Below are 14,858 nucleotides of genomic sequence, written 5' to 3'. Positions count from 1 at the left end.
ACAGGAAGCTGAGAGGGAGAATGGGCAGAGATGTCTGTGACCAAGAAATGAAAACAGAGGAGGTCAGAATCACATTTGGAGCCATATCTTTATTTATAGGCCTCTAGTATTCATGTATTTCAGCAAATAAAACTTGCAATAAATCCCTCTTTTATGGTAATGGAACAATCTCATAGGATACATACTGTACATTTTGGCCATAGAAGTGTTAATGGAGAATGAATGAATGACTATTCCAATGTTATATAGCAAATTCACAGGAGAATGAAGAAAGAGAAACAATGCCACCTGAATGACTTTTGATGATTTTTCTTACAGCTACTCCTTGCATAGCTTAGCAACCTTTAAAACTCACAATAGTAAACACAAGCTATTGAAAACCCATATGGGTGGCTGACACATAATTACTCTGACATTCACATTTAGTAGTAGCTGTGATCTAAGCAAACCATAGCAACTTGATTGTTTTTGCCTCCCATGTAAATTTGTTTTGCAGAGACACATATTTGCAGTTGCTGAGGGCCACACTCTTCCAGTTTGATAGCTGGAAGAGGAATGGGGGAGAAATCATTGAATTATCTTTTCCAATAGCTCAGTATTGCAGATATAGCATTCTCCCATCAGGCAAGGTAGAAAGATGGGAATGCAGAGGTTGTGGTTGTACTCACCAGAATGGAACTCAGTCAAGGGGTTAAACAGGCAGTCTAGTCTATGTGGCTCTACAATCCCTGGTTGATCTCTTAGTTCCATGCTGTCTTCTCCTGACAAGACTCAGAGAAAGCTGTCAGACCCAGTCCCCTTTCACTGGCTTATTTGAACAATTCCTACTCCCCAGTGCTGTGATACTCCAATTGATAATGTTACCCTAGCAACAGGGCTTGTCATGTTCCAGAAGCCAATTGTCTCATCAGAATATTTTCTATTTGGCAGTTGGTGTGGCAGACCACCATCTTCAGCCACATCAGAGCAACTAAGATGTGCTGTTATCAAGATCTAAACCACATCAAGCAAAGCAGACATGATCCATTAAGTATCCATTAAGTATCTATTTTTAAAAAGCCCAGGCTGGACCCATTGTTCTGTTAGGGTTGCCTTCTCCTACATGAAACCTCCCTGCTCTTTAAGAGCAGAAGAAGAGTCTCCACTTCACATGCCCTGCCCATGGGAGGTTTAAACAATGATGGCCTAGAATAGTGTCTTTGGCTGACATCCTGACTAATATTCCATGCCCTGAGAAAAGTTTTACACATGGAGAAGGGGTGGGGTTTGGGGATTATCTCCCCTTCCTGGTTCAGCCCACTGTGCCTCCTGAAAATATATCCCTGAGGGTTGCAGTGGAAATCCTCTCTTAAAAATCCCTACTCTAGTTATTCAGATTGTTTTCGAGTTGTTTATTTGAGGCAAAAGTCATCCTGACAGCCATCATGTAATGCATGATTATGTATGTGTATTTATTTTTTCCAAAGCCATCAGGCACATCAGGGGCTCTAAACCTTCTTCACTTAAATATGCGATATAAATATACAACCAATCCTATCTCAAGTTAGTTGGATCTAAGTCCACTTATTCCAATGTACTTAAGTATGGCTAACTCTACATAGAATTATGCTTTGGAGGGAAGTCATTCTAAACAGACCACATCATCTCCATTTTTTCCTTCACTCCTGCAGGAAACTATGCCCCAGACGCCAATATTTTCCAGCATGCTTGGTTCCGGATGTAGTGGGCAGGTGCAGCCAGACATGGGAGAAAGGAGCGGCGATCCTGTTTTTCAGGATGGGAATCTTGTATCTGGATCACTGGAGGCCCTGATTGAGCGTCTGGTACCCACCACAGACTATTATCCAGATGTAAGTAGATGGTTGCAGTCTTGCTTGTGAAGGACCTTGGTGGCATGCCCAGTCGCTGGGGAAGTTATGAGTTAATCCTTCATTGGCTGGCACGCGCGCACACACAGACGCACATGCTTTCATTTGTAGTGTTTGTAGATAGCAGAACAATTTCCTACTTTAGGAAAGGACTTTTCTTTTTTGCTTTAATGAATCCTCCCCTGTTGTAATATTGTGGGCATATCTATACTACAGATTGAAGCTGACTGAAAACGAGCCAAAGAACTATGAAAACTGTTGTTTTGGGGGAGTGATTTCTAGCACTCTCAAATGACAGTTTATGGAATTCTTTCCAAGCTATGCCAATAAAACTGGCATAAAACTTGTAGCACCGATGTATAAAACCAGTATAGGTTTGTGGTGTGGATAGTTTACATATGTTTCTTTGGTGGGTCACTAGGTGCCCTGCTTTGGTGCTCAACTTTAACTTTATATGTGCATTTGCAACTTTAACATTTACAATATTTAGACTTGGACTGGAAAGGCTTGGCTTCAAATCCCTCCTCTCAGCCATGAATCTCTATGGGTAGCCTAACCTATCTCACAAGTTGGGAGAATAATCTGTACCACCTTCAGCTTTGTGGAGAAATATCAGGATACAGATGTGATAGATAACACAATAAATGCACAATTTGTGGCATCTAATGTTTTTTAAAAATGCAATTTCCTGGTGGTAAGGAATTGCACATATTGGCTGACATCCTGACCAATGCTGCACCTGTACAACAAGTACCAATGCTGCACTTGTGCAACAAGCAAGTAGTAGTAGTAAATTTATTACGGTCCTTAGACCAGCTTAACATTTAAGATAATACAGTTATAATTTACAAAATATTCAAATTGCTAATACAAGCTCTACGAAGTTTGGATGCAACAAAACAAAACTCGGCCACATTAATAGAGGTAACAGATTTAAAATATAGGCTCCCAAAATTTCAGTCACAAACCGGCTGAATATTTAGATCATATGTTTTTAGCTAAGTTTGGGAGAGCATTGACCCTTGCACGATTGAATGCCCTTCCCTCTGCACTCTCCGTATGCATTGCATCGTTGCCTTTGTGGCTCAGGGGATATAGAGTCAGTTGTTCATGTTATTCTGTATTGTCAATTCCATAGGGATGCTCGTATTAAGTTCATTGCTCCTCTCTTAAAGAATCATCCTGGCCATATGGATCAATTTTACTTGGATTTTTTTGCTGTCAAATTTTAAATGTTAAGCTGGTCTAAGGACCGTAATAAATTTACTACTACTACTGCAACAAGCAAAGCTGCAGTAGCAGATGAAAATCACATAGCTGCACAATGGTATGGCACTTCAAAATGGGGCTATTGCACAGAAGTTCCCTTTAAGACATATGAGGTGTCTCACAGGTTGTGCAAGTACAAAAATGCTTGCATCAGTACAAAACTAGTCTAGTAGCTAGTGTAAGTAGTGCAAGTAGGAGCTAGTGCAGTTGCCTTGTGCTAGCAAAGTGTCACTGAAGAAGTGCAATATTAGGATGTCAGTCATTGACATTTCCAAAATTCTTTAATGGAGCATTTCAGCCACCAGATCTCACCAAACTGATTTGCTGATGCTAGCATTTGCTCAGTGAGGAGCAAATCTCATACAACCTAAAATAAGTTACCATATTTTCAACTTTAATGTGCTAGAAATGAATATGCACTTATGGACTGGGATGAGGCTTGGCAGTGGCTTAAGGGCCTTGCTTTGCATGCTTCTGTGAGAGATATTTAATATGGCACCTGTCCCTTGCAGATAAGAACAAAAAAAAATAAATCTGGTAATATGGGTATATGATGATGTTCTCACGAGCAGCCAAGCCTGCTCTCGAGAACTCCTGGGATCTGTGTGGATCCCGGAGGCATGGAGGCACTAAACTCAGCTGCTCCTGGGATTGTGTGTCAGTGCAAGCTGCTTGCAGCTCATGCTGACACAGAGATGGGCCCCTAGAGTGCCCGCCCCTTGGAGGAATCCCCCAGTGTGGGATTCTCTGTTTACCCATGTTGCTGGGAGTAGCATGGATAGTCAGCGCAGGTCATGTGGGTGTGCAGCTTGGGCACCACAGGGGCTTGGAGAGGTTGACTGGGGGAAGGTAGATTGAACCCTGACCCCCCCACATATACACCTGCCTGACTGATGGCAAACACAGGGGATCGTATGAATAGCCCCTTTGTGTATCTCAGATCAGCATGGGCCTTTATTTTAGGATAAAAATGGACCATTCCTTAAAATCCCATCCTTTTAACCCATTCTCCTTCTCCTCCCACAATCAAATCTGACAATCCATGCAATGTAGCCCACAACTCTCAAAGCAGGAGAATATTTGAAATGCTCAGCTTGTTTGAAGTAAAAGAGAAAAGGTTCTTAGAATTCTGCCAGCAGAATATTAGAAATGTTCAGCTTTTATGAGTTAAAACCGAAATGGTTGTTAGAATTCTGCCAGCCGGAAATTAGAAATGCTTTTATGAGGTCAAAAGGAAAGGGTTCTTAGAATTCTGCCAGCTTACAAAATAAATTATGCTTTGCTTTAATTGCATTGTAATTGGTAGTCAGGTAGCTCCCAAGGATTTGTAAAAATCCCAGAAGGTACCCTATCAATGCTTCTAAATCCATTTGTGCTATTATTTCCAAAGCTTTTAACTACATTTAACACAACATGCACATTTTGTTCTTTATTTCAAGATATGCAGTGAAAAATATTATATTATACAGGCATGGGAGTGCTGCATAGGAATCATCTGCCAGTTTTCTAGAAGGTACCACCTTTCAGTAGGTGACATTTTGGGGAAGCACTATGCCCTGTAGAGATGCATCAGGCAGAAACTGAACATCCTTTTGGTCATAAAATTGAAACCATTGGTCCAATCTGCATGAAATTTGACATGGAACTGAGCAGTGAGGAGGAGCCCTGGGGGAAAGAGCCCAGGCTTGTGCAGTTGGTCCCCTCTGAGCCAGATTGATCCGAGGGGTCTGAACCCGACATACCAGAAACGTCCTGCCCTTCAGTGCCCACTTGTTGATACAGGGACGACAGCAGGTGAAAGATGGTTGACAGAGTGCTCAACTTCAGTCCCATATGCATTTAGCACTCCCCCTGCCAAAGTTCAATATATTACCCTTTTTGTGCTCCTGTCTACATTGCATCACATACCCAAGGTGGTGCCTTACTCAGCTTCTAGTTACACTATTGGCAACATAAATAATGAAAACATTGCACTTTTTTTTCCTGGCTTTACATCTTTCTGTTTTGGCAACCAACAAGTAACACGAAATTCTGGCCAGAGCAGCAATGTTCTGGCCAGTTGGCAAGAGATTTTCTGTAGCACATCATACAGGAAAACCTCTGGTTGGGACACACCCTTAGTATTACTGAGGCCATGTTATCACAACATTATGGAGACATACTTCCTCACCTCCTATCATTCCCTGTGGCACAGCCTGGATAGTTGCCTCAGCAGGGGCTACTAAATCGCAGTAACCTTTCAGGCCAGCACTGAAAGAAACCAAACAGAAGGTTTTTTTATGAGCATAACAAGTTTTTTTCAGCCGTGCTCAAGAGTAGCAGGAAAGTGGCAAGAGAGGCTAGTGAAAAAGGGGAAAGGAATGAGGAGATCTACGTGCAGCTCCTTGGAGGCTTGTTTGATACAGAGGTTTGTTTGGTGCACAAGGAGATGTGTGTGCTTTCAAGACAGCAGCTTTCTAGAGGTTAGGAATGGAATGTACTCAACGGCAACCCATGCCCAGTGCAAGCAAACATTTCAGCAAATATTCAAACAAACAAAACGTTCCAGATTGAACAGTATGAGCTGAAAGGAAAAATATTTTCTCTTCTTCCCCAGAAAATATCACTGCATTCTTGATCTTTAAGTAACAGTTCCTATTTTAGTCTTTTTCTTGCTCTCTCCCCCCCCACCCTCCTTTAATTGAACATGTCTCTTAGCAACAAGTTTAGGCCCTATAGGAATCCACTTTGCTTTTTCTTCTTTTAATGCACCAAACCTCCTTTTGTGTCATCTTAATTTGTTCTAAAGGTTTATGGGTTTTTCTCCCCCCCCCCCAATTCTTAACAGTTTTTAAAAACTAAATGGGGCGTAATTTTCAACCCCAAAGCTTAAGATTTCTCCCCTTTTCGTTCCATGTATTTTTCCTGTTGTGCCAGATAAATTTTCTCATTCTAGCCATCTTTATTAAGATGAGTGTGTGTGTGTGTGTGTGTGTGTGTGTGTGTGTGTGTGTGTGTACATTTTTTAAATGAAGCCATTCTCATTCTACCTTTTATTTGAAGATTGAATCCCATTTGACATTGAACACAAGTTATCTTAGGATCTCACCCTAAATCACATTACAGTGATTATACAGCACTTTTTAGCAGCCTGAAACTAAAGGGAAAACAGTAAGTTTCAATAGTGTTGAAGTCATGCACTTAGAACTGAGAACCACATTCACACAAAATGCAAAAACAACCGACTTCAAAATACAGTAGGCTACAGAGGTGCAGCGGGGAAGTAACTTGCCTGGGGAGCAAGAAGTTGCTGGAACTTCCAGACTATTGGAAACACCTATATCGGGCAGCAGTGATATATGAAGATGCTGAAAGGCATCATCTCATATTGCACAGGAGATGGCAATGGTAAACCCCTCCTGTATTCTACCAAAGAAATCCACATGGCTCTGTGGTCGCCATGGGTCGACACCGACTCGACAGCACAACTTTACTTTTACTTAATAGAGGGCATATCCACACCACAGACCGAAACTGGTTTAACACTCAGTTCCTCTCCCTGGGGAATTCTGGGAACTGCAGTGCTATGAGGCAAGTTAGGGGTGTCTAACAGAGAAGCTGTTCTCATGACCAGCCTAATCCAGGCTGGGGCAACCCAGCCTGGGTTAGGCTGGTCGTGAGAAGCGGCAGGATCATCATGCATCCCTCCGCTCCTCTCCTGCCTAACCCTCCAAACCAACTCGGTTGCTAGCCAATGTTAAGGGTGCACTCACACCCTTAACCTGGCAGCTGGGACCCATGTGTCTCCTTGGGCTGAGTTCAGCCCGAGGAGAGACAGAGATGGGCACATAGAGTGTCTATCTGCCGGGAGAATCCCCCAATGCCATATGTGGGCCATGTATTCCATTGCGGAATGCCCGGAGGCTGGAACAAAAAGTTCCGGCCCCATATCCCTCTGGCCTGCTCCGTGCTTCATGGAGCAGGGCTGCTTACCTCCCCCTTGATTGTCTGTGGGGAAGTTACGGTTTACCTTGCCTTCCCCACCCCCACCCGCCAACATACCCTGATGATTGTGAGAAGCATCTCAGAGAATCCTTAGCACCCCTTACCAAACTACAATTCCAAGAAATCCTTGGAGAAACTCATGATAGTCAAACTGACATACGTCAAAAATATATGGTTCAGGGGTGCTGAGCAGAGTTACCCTAGACTAATCCATGTAGACTTTAGCCATGCTCACACCTTATTCAAACTGTGGATCCTGTACACAGGTTAAGCATTAATGAATCTGCATTGGTAAGCCCTGCTCCTACACTGACACACTCTTAAACCATGCCTCTCCTTTCCATCCTCACAGCTTTTGTCTGCAGAGACAAACACTACACTCAGGAAGTGATCATCCCTGTGATTGAGAATTCCAGGTGCCTAGCATTGTTAATCAGAGAGAGAATCTCTCCCCAAGTACAGCATTTGTCTATTCAGACAAAAGCTACATGAATGGAAAGGAGCGTGGTTTAAGAGTCAGCTAGGAATGCACACAAAACAGATTTTGTGTTCTGTTTTGAGCTTGAAACAAAAGGCAGACGGCTGAAACACTTTGTTGAAACAGTGATCAACCCCGGCTGTTTCAATGGAACAAACCTGAAACATTTCAAGTGTTCCAGCCAAAGGGAACAATGAGGAAACTCAAAACACCCAATGTTCCCATTGGTAGTTCCTAGGGACACCAAAGTTGTCCTACCACACCCATAGTGCCCTACCACACAACCCACAAAATAAATGGGCAAGTGGGCAATTTTTAAAACACAAAGTTTTAACCTTTCCACCAACCCCCTATAGGATCCTCGCACTTTCGTGGAAATGCCATTTCTGAAAACCAGCACCTTGCAAGGGATGTAGCCATTGGTACTGCAATTTTTGCCAGCATGGCAGCTATAAAAACGGCATGTACAATCCCATGTAGTGGTCCTGCTTGACACAAATAGTGCTCCTTGGGGTGGGGGTGGGGAGTCACCACCCATTGTTAAATGGCCTTGAGTCTAGATAGGAGGAGGAACGTTCATTCTGTCAGCAGGTTTACATGATGCAGTTCTGTACCACTACAGATTGAAGTTGAGCGGTTGAACATTTGGGTGTTCTCCCCCACTTAAACTCCCTGCACACACAAAGTTCTAGCTTTCTCTCTGACATGCTTATGTTCTAATGAATGTATGGAGGGTTCTATGTGAATCATTTCTCACCTATAATCTTGGGTGCAATCCAGCAACATTCATCTGTGACTCTGCAAATTGTGTTTCAGTGCGCCGCCGCCCCCCGCCTCCCCGCTCCACAGTAGACATAAGAACCTATTAAAAGGACAAACAACATACAGCCCACATGCAGCTGCTTAAATAGTTCTGTGCAGATTGCAGTCTTTTCTTGCTATAATCTCACTTTAATGTTTTGTCATTTTTACTCTTTTTTAAAAAAAAAAAAAAAAGACAAAAAGCCTCATGGGTGCAGATACATTTGAAAATGTGGTCACTACCCATCCAAAGAATCAAAACAAGGTGGCTTGTTTTTAAAGAGAGTTCAAATGGTTTTTCCAAGAGTCGCAATTCTAACTTCGTACATCAAGATTCTTTAAAGGCTGGCTCAAGTTTGTCCCTTTTAAGGGCAACAAACTCAGAGGAATGCACTAGGTTGAGTGTCCTCATGCTGCAGTATGTATTTTGTCATGTTTTTCAAAATGGCATTCAAAGTTAATTACAAACCACTATAATAAGCTCATCCGCTGCTTCCTTCCAACTAATGGTGTGCAGCCATAGATACTTGACAAGTTATTCACTCCTGGTCCACTCTCACAACTGCGGTTTACGTTTTACAGAGAGCACTCCCTGTCTGGCATTACAAATAAGACAAATACTGCATAAGCACCTGTACTCTGTACATGTCATGGAAGAGGGTGTATGTGTGGGCTCACTGGTCGCACTGCTGGCTGGCTAACTACCTGCTGATTGGCCTTTTTAAAAATTGCAGGACTTTTGTTCTCCCACCTAGGCATAGGGAGCTAGAAGAACAGAGGAGGGATTAATGGAGGATCAGGTTATAGACTGGAGGAGAGAAAGGACTCACTTAGGCTGCCTCATTGATACCCAGTGATGGAAACCGCGGGTTTTCTTTCTTTCTTTTTCTTTTGCAGAGGTGGAAGTGGAGAAGAACAAATATTGGGGAAATGAATTGGGTGGGGTTGATCTGTGACTTAGAAATCAATGTGGGTGGAACTAATTGAAATAAAAATGATCTGGGGCGGGTTGATGGTTGGGGCTCAGACCCCACTTCTGTCTTGGATTCAGTTAGCTGCCATGCCGAAGTCACTTATCTCTCAAATGACTTAGAGAGTCTGCTTTCTCTGAAGTGGATGGTGTGGGAGTAAAGGAATGCTCTTGAATCTGGGGCTCAGGCCTTGTACTCAAGTCACATGTCTCCATTTAGTCCCACTTTCTGATTGTAGCAGTGACCAGGCAAATGCCTCTAAGAAACTTACAAGCAGGGCATGAAGGCAGAAGCATTCCCCTGTTGTCTGTTTCCTATCATCTGATTTTCAGAGGGCCAAACTACACATTGTGGTGAAGTTACAGGAATACATCTTTCTGTGCCCCTAATGAGGCAAATACCCATTTCAGAGGACAATTTTCATCAGGAAAACAATGTGAGGGGGGAGGGTTAACTCCCTATGTGCTGCTATCCCAAAATGGGTCAAGTCTCCTCAGCTATTCGCAGAAAACTCTAAAGGAAAATGCATTTGCACATCTGTGTTATAATTAGTATTCAAATTAGATCCCTGTGCCTCTTTTAACTTAGGTGTGCAAATTTAATTATAAAGAGAAATATATGGTCTCCCCTCATTAGGATGAATGCATAATCACTCATAGAATAGTACCCCCACATCTTTGCACACGAAAAGCTAATGCATTAAAGAATAAACTTTGCATCTTCTTGATAAGGAGACATTTCCCATTTGTTGCATCCTGTGACGTTTTGCCATTTTTTAGTATTGGTTATTAAATTTATATATTGTGTTATGTCTTTTGGAATCTATGTCTATAGCAGTGTCTAAATCTGTGCCGGAGATGGAGTGGCGGCAGCAGTAGTGAGACCCCTGAAGGATGGACAAGGAAAAGGAGGCAGCAGTGAGAGTGGGAGATAGGGGACAGTTAGAAATCCCTTGGTTGGTTAGTTGGAGGACAGTTTCTCCTCCAGATCGTGAAGAGGGGAGAAGGGGAGCCGGAGGCTTGGAGGGAGAATGGTTCTGAACAAGGGACATTTCTCTGGGGAAGAGAGAAGTGGGGCTTGTGTGGAGGGAGGGGTGCGTCTGTTCTCCACTGGAAAGCCAAGGCCTGTTCAGGGGGAAACCCAAAAGACCTCAGGAGGGAGGCTGAGCAGAAACTCTGTAACCAAGCAAGGCACCCTAAGCCCAGAGTGGGAAAAGACTGTTAACATCTCTGTAACCTATGGCAACACTTTGAAACCACCACACTTATCTACCTCTAGAACTTGTAAACTTCACGCTTAGAGAGCATTTGTTAAACAATAAGTCCTGTAATTTAGTTTTAACAAGTACATTTTATTTCTTCTCTCACATCACCTAAAGGGAGACCCGCCCCTCCCCCCCCACACACACTACTACAAACAAGAACAGGGAGAAGTGAGAGAGTGTCTCAGATCCTGGTTAATCAAATGTGTGTTAGCAGGAAAGGTACCTTGAAGTAGGCTGGACCCTCACACACCCTATCATGCAGACTGAGAGGGCACAGTCCCAGAAGAGAACTGCACCAGATTTCCCTACCACCTATATTTGCCTTTTCTCCAAAGAGCTCAGAGCAGCATATAGCCTCACAAGAACATTGCCAGAAATACTTTAAGGACAGTGAATTGCCTAAAGCCATCTTGTGAGCATCATTGCTGAATCCAAACTCAGCATTAAATAAACTGCCCCAGACTGGTTTATGTGCTCTAACTAAGTCTGGATCAAGTCCTGTTCTACTTCCTTTCTTAATTCATTGAACTTTTGTGATGTTTGCATGCTACACAATATTTCTGTTTATTTTTTTTACAGAAGTGTTTTGTCCTGCTTTTCTCCAGAATGCCAGGGAAATACCACATATGCCTTTGTGCCTTGTTGCCTTGCCAACATTCTGTCTGTAAGAAAATGGGAATGCAACACTAGCCATTAATTTGTAAAGAGGCAAACAAAACATATTGGTCTCCATGCAGAAGCATGTCAGGAGACCATAACTGCTGGTAGACAAACAGCAAAAGAGACAGAAAAACTGTTCCCAGATTGCACAGTTTCAGACTGCAGGTGATAAAACAGGAGCTCATGTCTGAAGTTGAACACCTTTCTACATGAACAAAAATGCTACACATAAAAACTAGCATTTCAAGAAGGAGGTTAGGCTAGTATTGTTCTCCCAGGGATACCTAATTGGTGCTGTTTGTGTAGACCAGACCTCTGATGCTGTAGAAAGCCGGAACAGCTTTCTCAGCAAGCATGATGGCTGAGAAAGCATAGCTTCAGAGAAAGCATTAAAGTATCTAAAGAAAAAGTGTTCATGATTCCCCAGTTCATCCGAATACTCTTAGAAAACTTCCCTGATCATGATAAATGAATCTGTAAACGGCATAGAGACTGTGGATTAGGCGGTATAGAAGTGTAATGACTGTATCGATAAATAAAATGGAAATTGATGGTCCTGCCTGAACTAACCAACTGGGTTATCTATGGTTCTCACATCACAGTCTTTGAAGAGCCAATATTTTGACGTTATACTGGAACTGCTTTACATAACTTCCTGAACTATATAGGTGGCTTGGAATAGAGTACTTAAGGCTCGGAACTTAACTAGAATTAACTAGAATTAGTGTGGAAGACTGAATTATATTTTGCCCGGCTCAAAAGAATGTGGAATAGCTTGTTGGTATAAGGGTCATTGACAGGGCAGAGGTGCTTACATGACTGTTTATTTGTACTTAGGTGTAGCAAAGGCAGCTCTTGCACAACATATGCCGACAGCGTGATGCCCCTGTTTTCTCCAGCAGAATATAGGGGAAATCTTTTACATTTTGTGCAAGAAACCATTAAAGCTCTTCCTAATTTAAAAAATGAGAGGTAGCACAAAGTAGCAGGCACTTGATGCATTACCAGAACACGAATTTATGCACTGTTGATACACCAGTGCAATGGAGAAAGCACCCTCTTCTAAACCCAGCATTTCACCGATGAACAATAGGGATACCCTTATAGCAGCCCTCTTCTCAAACTCATTGCCTGCCTCTCCATTTGCACATCAATGAAGGCTTTTTCACCACCTGTGGTATCCTGAATTCATTTACACTCTATCTTGTCCTAACTTCTGAAGCACGGTATGTTAGTGAACAGATCGAAACAATGATAATTTTTTTTAAAGAATGTTTTACCTCACAACAAATCCAGCTATACTTATTACCGAATAACAGCAACTTCAACTCATATCTTTTCCAGTTCAGAAAGAAAACCAACTTGGGGAGGGTGATCATGTTGAGTAGACAAATGGCAGGAAGTGGAAAGAAATAGGCAGCCCACCCACCCGCACCCTCATTCATTTGCACAAACTGGCAGCCTCATGCAGCTTCTTAAAGTTGTTGTTTTTTAATGTCAGGAGACTGTCTCCTGCCTAATGACTAGTTTGGCCCTAAGTTACAGAAATACGGAGGGTGGCGGCAGGGGGAGGCTGGAATCTAATGAACCCTGTTGCACTTGTATACACATTAAAATAGGAATATAAGAACATAAGAAGCTGCCTTATACCGGTAGACCCATTGGTCCATCTAGATCAGTATTATCTACACGGACCAGCAGCATCTCTCCAAGGTTTCAGGTGGGAGTCTTTTCCAGTCCTAATGGTTTATATAGTGTGGAGCATATGCCCTCAGGGATAAAGTGAATGCTTTCCAGCTACATCACTGCAGCCTTGCCAGGTAAATACTGGCTCAACTAACAGCAGATCCCCATATTACAGAGAATAGGGGCAGCCACCGACAATAGCAGCCCTGGGTCAATCCCTCTTTCCGAAATGCTTAGTTCAATTTGTCTTGTGTCCTGACACCATGTGCATTTCCTTACCCCACCAGCCAATGATATAAAGCAGAAGGTGGGGAAATGCATATTGTAATCTCACAATACAACACATAATGAATTAGGCATTATGGTGTCAAAGTGGGAAGCACAACACAGAGCTGCCGAATTCAGAAGCACTCTCATCTTCTTTGTACATGGCATGTAGTTCTACTCATAGGACAGCTTGCCTGCAAGGGAAGGAGAACAAAAGAACAGGAAAAGGAGTGAACCAGTTATGACTTAAGACCATGCAACCATATTCTGTTTTTCTGTCACTGTCAGCTGTGTCAGTTGTTTTAACTTGTCACATTGAGCTTGGCTGTCTCGTGCGAGCAGACAGATTGGAGGATGAGTCTCTTTCCTGTCTGTGGGCAAAAGCTGTGACTCATCTTAACTAGAAACTGTGCATTATATGATAATATACTGATAATCTTCCACCACGCAGCAAACCTGCTAACTCTGAACCCCATCCCAGAAAACAAACTTGCATAAGAGGCTCACCTCATACCACTGATTGTTCTCAACTATAAGGAAAGGATATTGGGGGAAATTCATGAATTCATTTCAAAGATAAAACAATGTAAAACAATGCAGTCCTGTGCTAGTTTATTCAGAAGTAACTTCTTGCTGTGTTCAGTGGGATTTAAAGTAAAGTGTGTCATCGACTCCTGGAGACCACAGAGCTCTGTGGTTGTCTTTGGTAGAATGCAGGAGGGATTTACCATTGCCTTCTCCTGTGCAGTATGAGATGATGCCTTTCAGCATCTTCCTATATCGCTGCTGCCTGATATAGGTGTTTCTCATAGTCTGGGAAACATACCAGTGGGGATTTGAACCGGCAACCTCTGGCTTGCTAATCAAGTCATTTCTCAGTGGGATTCCTCCTTTTTGTTAAAAGCCACCAGGTAAAAGCCACCTAGTTGGTGCAGTGGGGAAATGACTTGAATAGCAAGCCAGAGGTTGCCAGTTCAAATCCCCACTGGTATGTTTCCCAGACTATGAGAAACACCTATATCAGGTAGCAGCGATATAGGAAGATGCTGAAAGGCATCATCTCATACTGCACGGGAGATGGCAATAGTAAACCCCTCCTTTTTTCTTTCTACCAAAGAAAAAACACAGGGCTCTGTGATTGCCAGGAGTTGACATCAACTCAACAGCACACTTTACCTTTAAATGTGCACAGAACTGCAGGATAAGATTTCCAAGGAGGCATGAGAGAAAAGCTCCCCCCACCCATCAACTCCAGTTTAAAACTAAGCATCTGCACCTAGCAATTACTCAATACGAACAGAAGTAAATGGGTTTTACAAAAACTATATAGATATTGGTAGCTCATTTAATCCAAACAATTGCATAACCATATTTGTCCTTTATGGAGAACATTTCAGCTGATAGCTTCGCCTTACATTATGTCTGTAAACTTTACAACAGGCACTATCATTGTCCTCATAGCTTACCTAAGTCTGTTTAGTCGGTTGGTGACTAAGGTGAGAGTTGAAGCAGGGACTTCCTGACTTAACAGTTCACACCTTTAACCACTATTTTGCACCACTTCTCACCAATTAGAACAGGGGTTCCAAACTTTGGGTCCCCAGAGGTTT

The 14,858-nt window shown here is 42.7% G+C and overlaps 1 protein-coding gene across 4 annotated transcripts in view; it reads left to right on the top strand.

Annotated features, from left to right (window-relative positions):
* RASGEF1A (RasGEF domain family member 1A) overlaps positions 1-14,858 on the top strand; it is a 349,237-nt gene that overhangs the window by 298,228 nt on the left and 36,151 nt on the right. For 3 of the 4 annotated variants that reach the window (XM_053304658.1, XM_053304660.1, XM_053304659.1), the window contains one exon: positions 1,671-1,850. In XM_053304658.1, the coding sequence (XP_053160633.1) occupies positions 1,671-1,850 (180 nt within the window). Of the gene's footprint in view, positions 1-930; positions 1,027-1,670; positions 1,851-14,858 lie in introns of all 4 variants that reach the window. The other variant, XM_053304656.1, reaches the window with a different exon arrangement.

The sequence above is a fragment of the Hemicordylus capensis genome, chromosome 3 (genome assembly GCF_027244095.1).
Source record: "Hemicordylus capensis ecotype Gifberg chromosome 3, rHemCap1.1.pri, whole genome shotgun sequence".
In the NCBI taxonomy this organism is placed as follows: Eukaryota; Metazoa; Chordata; class Lepidosauria; order Squamata; family Cordylidae; genus Hemicordylus; species Hemicordylus capensis.
The sequence above is the reverse complement of the archived record's forward strand: the minus strand, read 5'-3'. Positions and strand labels throughout refer to the sequence as shown.